This window comes from Xiphophorus hellerii, chromosome 14 (genome assembly GCF_003331165.1).
Source record: "Xiphophorus hellerii strain 12219 chromosome 14, Xiphophorus_hellerii-4.1, whole genome shotgun sequence".
Classification (NCBI taxonomy): Eukaryota; Metazoa; Chordata; class Actinopteri; order Cyprinodontiformes; family Poeciliidae; genus Xiphophorus; species Xiphophorus hellerii.
Window position 1 is genome coordinate 1,024,515 of NC_045685.1, and position 7,105 is coordinate 1,031,619.

The following is a 7,105-nucleotide window of genomic DNA, read 5'->3' on the forward strand; positions in this document are numbered from 1 at the left end:
AAATGGAATGTAAAGTTGAATGCAATTTAATAGTGTCTTGCAATGGGAAAGTTGTGTGTTTGATTCCAGGTTCCTACTGCCACATATTGATGTGCTTTAACCCCTACCAGTGCTTACCGATCTATATACCTATGAATGACTGTGACAGTGATAAGGTAAATGTGGTTATAGTGTAAAGTGCTTTAAGTCAGGGGTGTCAAACTCCAGTCCTCAAGGGTCGGTGTCCTACAACTTTTAGATGTGCCTGTGCTGCACCACACCTGAATAGAATAATTAGGTCATTAGCACTGGAGAACTTATCTTTAAGGAGGTAATTAAGCCATTTCATTCCAGTGTTTTGTACCTGTGGGACATCAAAAAACTGCAGGACATCGGCCCTTGAAGACTGGAGTTTGACACCTGTGCTTTAAGTCAGTATTACTAGATCAATGTCAATTTAACATAAGGAACTGACATATTTTCACATTTGTTTTTGCACACCAGATTACTGTTTGTCTAGCCAGATAGCCTCCTCACATTCTTTTTTTTCTGGGAATGTCATTGTTAAAGACTGGAACCTCCACAATGTGTGTTGTAAAAAAAAAATTCTTTGGAACCAACTGTCTAATAAAGAGATGACTGCAAAATAACGTTGAACCACCATAAAATCTTAACCTCTGCAGATGTTCTACAGTGGTAGACATCTGTTTTGGTCCAGACCCCAATTTGGTCCAGGCCCAATCTTTTCAATGAAAGCTCAATAAAGAAAACATCTACTGCACCTAACCATTGATAAATTCTCCAGAAAACCTGCCTCAGGAGAAACAATCCCTGTACACCAAACTATCCCTTCACATTTTAGCAAATGAAGGACAACAAGTGCAGCCATTTTCAGCAACTAAAGTTTGCTCTACATTCAAAGGCAAGAAAAAGTTCAGAGAGCCTCCAAGTAGAAAACAACCTTAGCTTCATTCTTAATAACCTAAAAGAGTGGTAGATAAGTAAAAGAAAAGAAGATGCCAGGACAAAGATACTGAGTGGTGTCTAAATATGATTAAAGGCTGGACACAATCCAAGCAGCAACTGCATCAAATGTACCATGAATGAGTTTCACATCTAAATAAGCTAGATAATAATCTAAATAAGCTATCTACAGGACATCATAACATGCTTATCAAACAATTTTTATCCTTTCAGATTCAAACATGAGCATGGCTTTCTTAAAAGATAGGGTAAGTCTGACTGTCTCCCTGAAAGTGCTTCATAGTAAGACTCATACAAAGTTTCAGCTGTTGAGCTGATGCCCTTAAAACCGTGCAACTTCCTGCTGCAGGGCTAAGAAAGAGGAAATAAGACTTCCTGGAGTAGCTAACCAAGGCCATAAAAGGAAATAACAAAGCAAGACAATATGGGTCTCGTTAATTTCAAAGCTGAGGAACATCAAATACATAGCAGAGAATGAAATGAAAAAAAACAAAAAACAGTGCAACAAAAAGTTGGACATGATGAGAACAATTGGGAGAAAAACCCATAATCTCTAGATTATGGGTTTTTCTCCCAACATGTAGTTAGAACTACATGTAGAGTTCCTGCAGACTCATAATCAAATATCAACCTCTATTCTAAAGTGTCCAGCCCACTTTTTAGATATTGAATGAGAAAGCTGTTCTGGGGGGGGGAAAAAGCTGGCAAGGACTTTAAATATCCACTCAACAAGACAGCTTCCATGTAGCGAGCCCAGACATAATCCTGTCATCTCCTCCAATCTCCTACTTCTCCCTATGAAAGCATCATAATGGGCCCAGATGGGCTCAGAATGCATGAGACTTTAAATCACATGGACAATAATGTTTTCTTGTGCAGTTCTTATGGCATGGCAGGGGTGCACCAATTGTAGTTTTATAGCCAATCACCAATCTTTAAAATACCTGACCTGTCAATTCTGATTTAGGCCGATTGTCTGAAAATTCACAAAATATAGTGACAAAGCCACTAAGTTGGCAAAGGTAGGGTGATTATTGTTAATTTTGCACAAGTAGAAGTGACTTGTAGAGGGGTCTGTCAGTCACGCCTCTCACTGCAGAACAAAAGAGGACAATGGTTGATTTTCAGATCTTTGTGGAGTTAGATAAGATAGGTAGTTAAGACAGATTTTTCATGTTAGCAGATCACCGATCTCACCAAAATTAAGAAAATCTGACCCGATTTATTGGTGCACCCTTACCTTTTAGGCATGTGCAAATCATCTTTCACAGTAATAAAGAAAGTTAGTTGGGTTAGTCGACTTTCATTTGTTTCTTTAGCTGGTCCCTTTGAGGGCTGTAGATACAGTTTGCATGCCAGGAGAAACACGCAATGATTGAGACAATGGTAGTCTGGAGTAGGAGCATCACTCCGTAGGTAGAAGCAATGGTTGGTCCAGGTAGGCGGGAAAGCGCAGTAGGGGGTAAGAGGAAATCAGGATTGAGCAGGATGGCTCTCACCTCAGCCTGGATCATGTGAAGTTCGTCGAGGATGGACAAAAATGTGCAGCAGTGGAACCACTGGTGGCTGTGGCCCCAGATGTCGAATCGACCTGGGGCCAGCCTCTCTGGGAACTTGCTGATGTTGAACAGGGCCGACACCAGCAGCCACAGAGAGTGGCGATAGAAGAAGTTGGGCATGGTGGTGGAGGCAGCAAAGGAAGGCGTGGTGGTGGAGTAAGGCGATCTGGTGAGGACACGGTAGAAGACCGGTGTGGAGGAGATTAGGAATGGCAGTAGGAAAACCAGAGTCCGTATGATGTAGCGATGCTCCCTCCACCTCTGACGAGTGTTACAGCAGGATAAAACACATATGATTGCTATAACACATGCACATGGCATGTAGTAGGTCTCAAAGAACAGGTTGAATTCCGGCATGGCATTAGGTGATAAAAACCCTTTATGCTTGTGGTTTAGGTCCAAATAGGAGCCGTTCCTGTCTTCTTTCTCCACTATCCCTGCCCGAGGATGGATGTAGTAGTAGTATGCCAATGATGAGCCAACTGTGTAGGCACTGATTGTGCCATAATCAACGAAGAAGCAAACTTCCCTTACGACCAGAGACATTGAGTTCAGCAGGTGGGCCATGCTGCTGGCCAGGAGCAGAAAAAACACCCCAATAAAGTAGTTCCACATTGGGTAAAAGAACGGGGCGTCGGCATCAGGTGCACCATCCCAACTAAACATCTGTAGAAAGTAGTAAGCAAAAATGAAGATGGGTAGGAAGTGTGTCCAGAAGTTTCCTGTTTCATTGGTAGGCCGGAATGCCGAACACAAGCAGTCCCTCAGGCTGTAGTTTGGGAACCGGTAGCCTGACAGGATGAAGTTTTCTGTAACACGAGGGGGTACATCCTTGTCACTAAGCAGAGGCAATGGTTGACCACAGTTCAGAAACATGATGAGCTAAGAGTTATTTTTTCCCAGAAAAAAGTAATAAAGGTCAAAAACCTTTATGCTATACTGCTTGGCTGTTCTTGGTACTGCTGATCACAGTAGTACCAGATATAATCTGTTGGTTATAAACTGGTATGGCATCCAAAGCATGCCAAGATTCTCAGAATTTCTCCTTTAGGATCACTGATTCCAGCATCCAGTCCAGGCCTCAAGAGTTCAAGGAAAATTCAAACAGCAGTGAAAGTATTAGACAGAGACAGAATGGCAAGGTGGGGTGTAACGTCCAGCATACACAGTCCTATAGATTGGTTCATTATCTCTCTTTTGGCCTTGCAGTTGACCCCTCAGAACATCAAAGGTCAGAAAAGATCCAGCTTATGTAAAGCTTGTTGCTCTTATCCTGTTGCATAGAACTTCTACTTACGAGGTTTTTTTATTTATTTTTTTTTTATCAGGTGCTATGCAGTTTTGCAGCAGCTGGTGAAGACAAAGGTTCCTTACTGTCCTTCAAAGTTGAACAGCATGCCAGCAGCCGTCTGATGCAGTTATGTCCCAGAGATCCATCCATAGAGCTCTGCAATATTTAGGTTAAACTGGCCATTAGCTCTAGATACTGCTTCTCCTTCTCATTGGTCCTTGGAATCTACATCCGACTTTTACTTCATTCAACCCACTTGTCTTTGCAGGGCAGGGTGTTGCATGGGGAAATAAACGCATGGTTGCAGAAGAAGATGCAGTGTTCCGGTGAGCAGTCCTCTACGCCGCAGGGAACCTCCTGAAAGAGCCGTTTACACGGAGGAACACGGTGGGTAAAGCCCGGCGGGCAGCTGGCACGCTGACTCCAGCGCAGTGCCTCGTGAGGATGACGGCAGCCGGCATTTTACTGAAGATTTGACAGATACTAGCATCAAGTTTTAAAGGAGCAATGCGCTTCCTGGGAGATTTTCAAAATAAAACAATTACGCTGTGACGAAATACGTTCTAGACGTCATGTTGCCCCTGGATACTGTACAGAACGGTAAAATGGTGCAAACGAATAACTTGCAAGCCCTCCTGGCCCAAAGAATAATGCTAATTAAAAATTATTATTTTTTTTTAATTTTTAAAAAAAATTAAAAAATTAAATTCCATAGAAAGCTATGTTTTCTAATCAAGACATAAATATCCATCCACCCAGCCATGATCATATACGCTTGTCCCTAGTGGAGTCAGGAGGGGTCCTGGTGCCTATCTCCAGTGGTCAATGGAGTAAGAGGCGGGTAACCCTGGACCGGCGACCTGTCACAGGGCAACACAGAAACAAACGGGACAAACAACCATGCACACACCCACTCACCTAAGGAGGATTCAGAGAAATCAATCAATCCAGGATCTTCTTGCTGCTATCATACGTGCAGTGTGTACCATTAAGTTTGAGTGCATGTGTGGGCGTGTGTGTGTGCATGTGGGCGTGGACGTGCGTGTGAGTGTGCAATGACATGTCCAGTCTCTAACACAGTTTGTTTTCTGCTTTGTAGTTGGAATAACATACTTTCACTGACAGCTCTAAATAACAATTTGAAGATATGAAGCAGAAATTGAATATAACACTCTCACTTTTTTAATGTCTTAATAATCGGTCTAGAGCTGTTTGATACATTTTGTGCTGACATATCCACCATATTGTTTCTTGTATAGTTTTTGTAATTCCTAAAGGTTATTTAAGTATTTATTAATTATTATTATTATTATTATTATTATTATTATTATTATTATTATTATTATTATTATTATCATAAAAAAAATTGTAAACGTTGATTTTGAAAGGAGTTGAGCTTCCGGTGTGGTGCTGGCACACTGAGTTCCTTGGGGCAACTCGATGGAGTCCCAAACTAATTCTTAAAGAATCTGATTATTCTGTTGTGTCTCCTTCCTGGACTAAATGTTCCGGCGATGTGTAGGAGGCAGATTGAACGTGATCATAGTGAGAAGAAAGCACTAAACTCGCTCCGTAATCTGCTTAAAACGCTCGCTCCCGCTGCCCCCATTAGGTAATCCCGTTACTCAACCCCCTCCCAGACAGCTGCAGCAGAGCTCGCGCTCGGAGAAACGATTTGTGTTGTACGCAGTACTTCACCAATGACAGCTTTTCTATGATTAGCGCCCAGGGCGCAATTAGATGAGAAAGGTTTCAATTAAACAGATTAATTAATTTTGGAGAAAACAATTCTATATTTGTTGCAGTTTACAATTTTCAGGAATTAATCAATCTAACACAAATCAAAACTATTTTAATCTGTGCTCAGTTTAAAGTAATTTGGGATTAACCTGACTGGTCTGTATATTTTAATTTAGACACTAGCACAATTTAGGTTCTCTGGAGCCCCTTTGGGCATGCTAGCTATTGATTTGCTGTTGTTATAAAATCCAGAGATTAGATTGTGGTGTTAAAGGTGGATGCAGTCAAAATGTAGCTAGAGTACAGACATGAGATACTGATTCTGGAAGGGGCCTGCTCCAATTAACACACATTGATTACACTGTCTTGTAAAAATATCCATACTCCTTGAATTTTTACAGCTTTGGATCATGTTGCATCCACAGACTATAATTCAATCTAACTGGTAACATAGGGACACACTGAAACACAAACGACCATGAAAGCTCACGTCTTATTGTTCTGGATATATCCATTTGTGCCTTTTGAGTTTTAAGTGCTGAATTGTAAAGTGCAGAAAATATAATAATTTAAGAGGTATGTTCCGCTGTATTCAACCTTTACTTTGTGAAATAGCTAGAATGAAAGCACAAGCTCAGTCCGATTGGTCTTACTTTAACAAGATCACACATGCATGAATATGCTCCAAATCTCAGTCTGGCCATTTGGTTAGAAAACCGAGCAGAGAGATGTTGGAGTTGGGATATGATGCTTGCCCATTATGATGGATGGAAGAGATGCTTTGAATTTCGTCCTCGTCTTTGCTCTTTAGTCCTGCTCTGCAACATTAAGCCTCCCATTGAAATCCTCTGGGATTTGGAGTCACAGTTCAGCTATTATTTGGGATGCTGCTCCTAGATGTAAAAGCAATACCTTGTTGACTTGGTTATGCATCATAATTGCACAGCATCCAAAACCAGAGGGAATAACTGACCAAACATGCAGTGGCTTAACCAAAAATTTATTAACTAAAGTCTAGAAAAACAACAAATCAGAACTAATAGCAGATCAACATGTTGCAACCATAAATGGCGACATACTAGTAAATATGAACTACTTTCTGCAGTTTGTCACAGACGTTCACAGAAGTTTTTGATTAAGTGACGGAATGTACACACACACACATTTAAAATTTCTACAAACGTTAAATTTTGACACAAACTTTTTAACTTCAACCTCACAAATCTGATAACTACGAATTCAGACCTTCTCCTACGCTTCCAAATGTTAAATAAGTATGCACGAGTCGCCTGATACACACAGACAAAACAGTATGGGGTTCCATTTGTGTCAAAAATAAGTAGAAGTCACATGTGTAGACGTTGTTAGTCTATGTTGCTGCTATGTGTCTTTGGTTGATGTCCATGGTCTTAATGCTTTATGGATATGCCAATGTTTCATGTAGATGTTGCATATGTTGATGCATGTGTTAGATGTTGCATATGTCTATGTTGCATAGGTAGGTGATGCATATGTTCAGGGGTGTCAAACTCCAGTCCTTAAGGGCCGGTGC

The 7,105-nt window shown here is 41.0% G+C and overlaps 1 protein-coding gene across 1 annotated transcript; it reads right to left on the reverse strand.

Moving 5' to 3' along the window:
* Positions 1–312: 312 nt before the first annotated feature.
* paqr9 (progestin and adipoQ receptor family member 9) lies at positions 313–4,451 on the reverse strand. Its single transcript, XM_032583248.1, has one exon. It carries the CDS (start codon positions 3,396–3,398, stop codon positions 2,256–2,258), a length of 1,143 nt encoding a protein of 380 aa, XP_032439139.1. The 5' UTR covers positions 3,399–4,451; the 3' UTR covers positions 313–2,255.
* Positions 4,452–7,105: the final 2,654 nt, after the last annotated feature.

Excerpts from the sequence above, each read along its gene's own strand:
- paqr9 (XM_032583248.1), bottom strand. The coding sequence starts at position 3,398 with ATGTTTCTGAACTGTGGTCAACCATTGCCTCTGCTTAGTGACAAGGAT.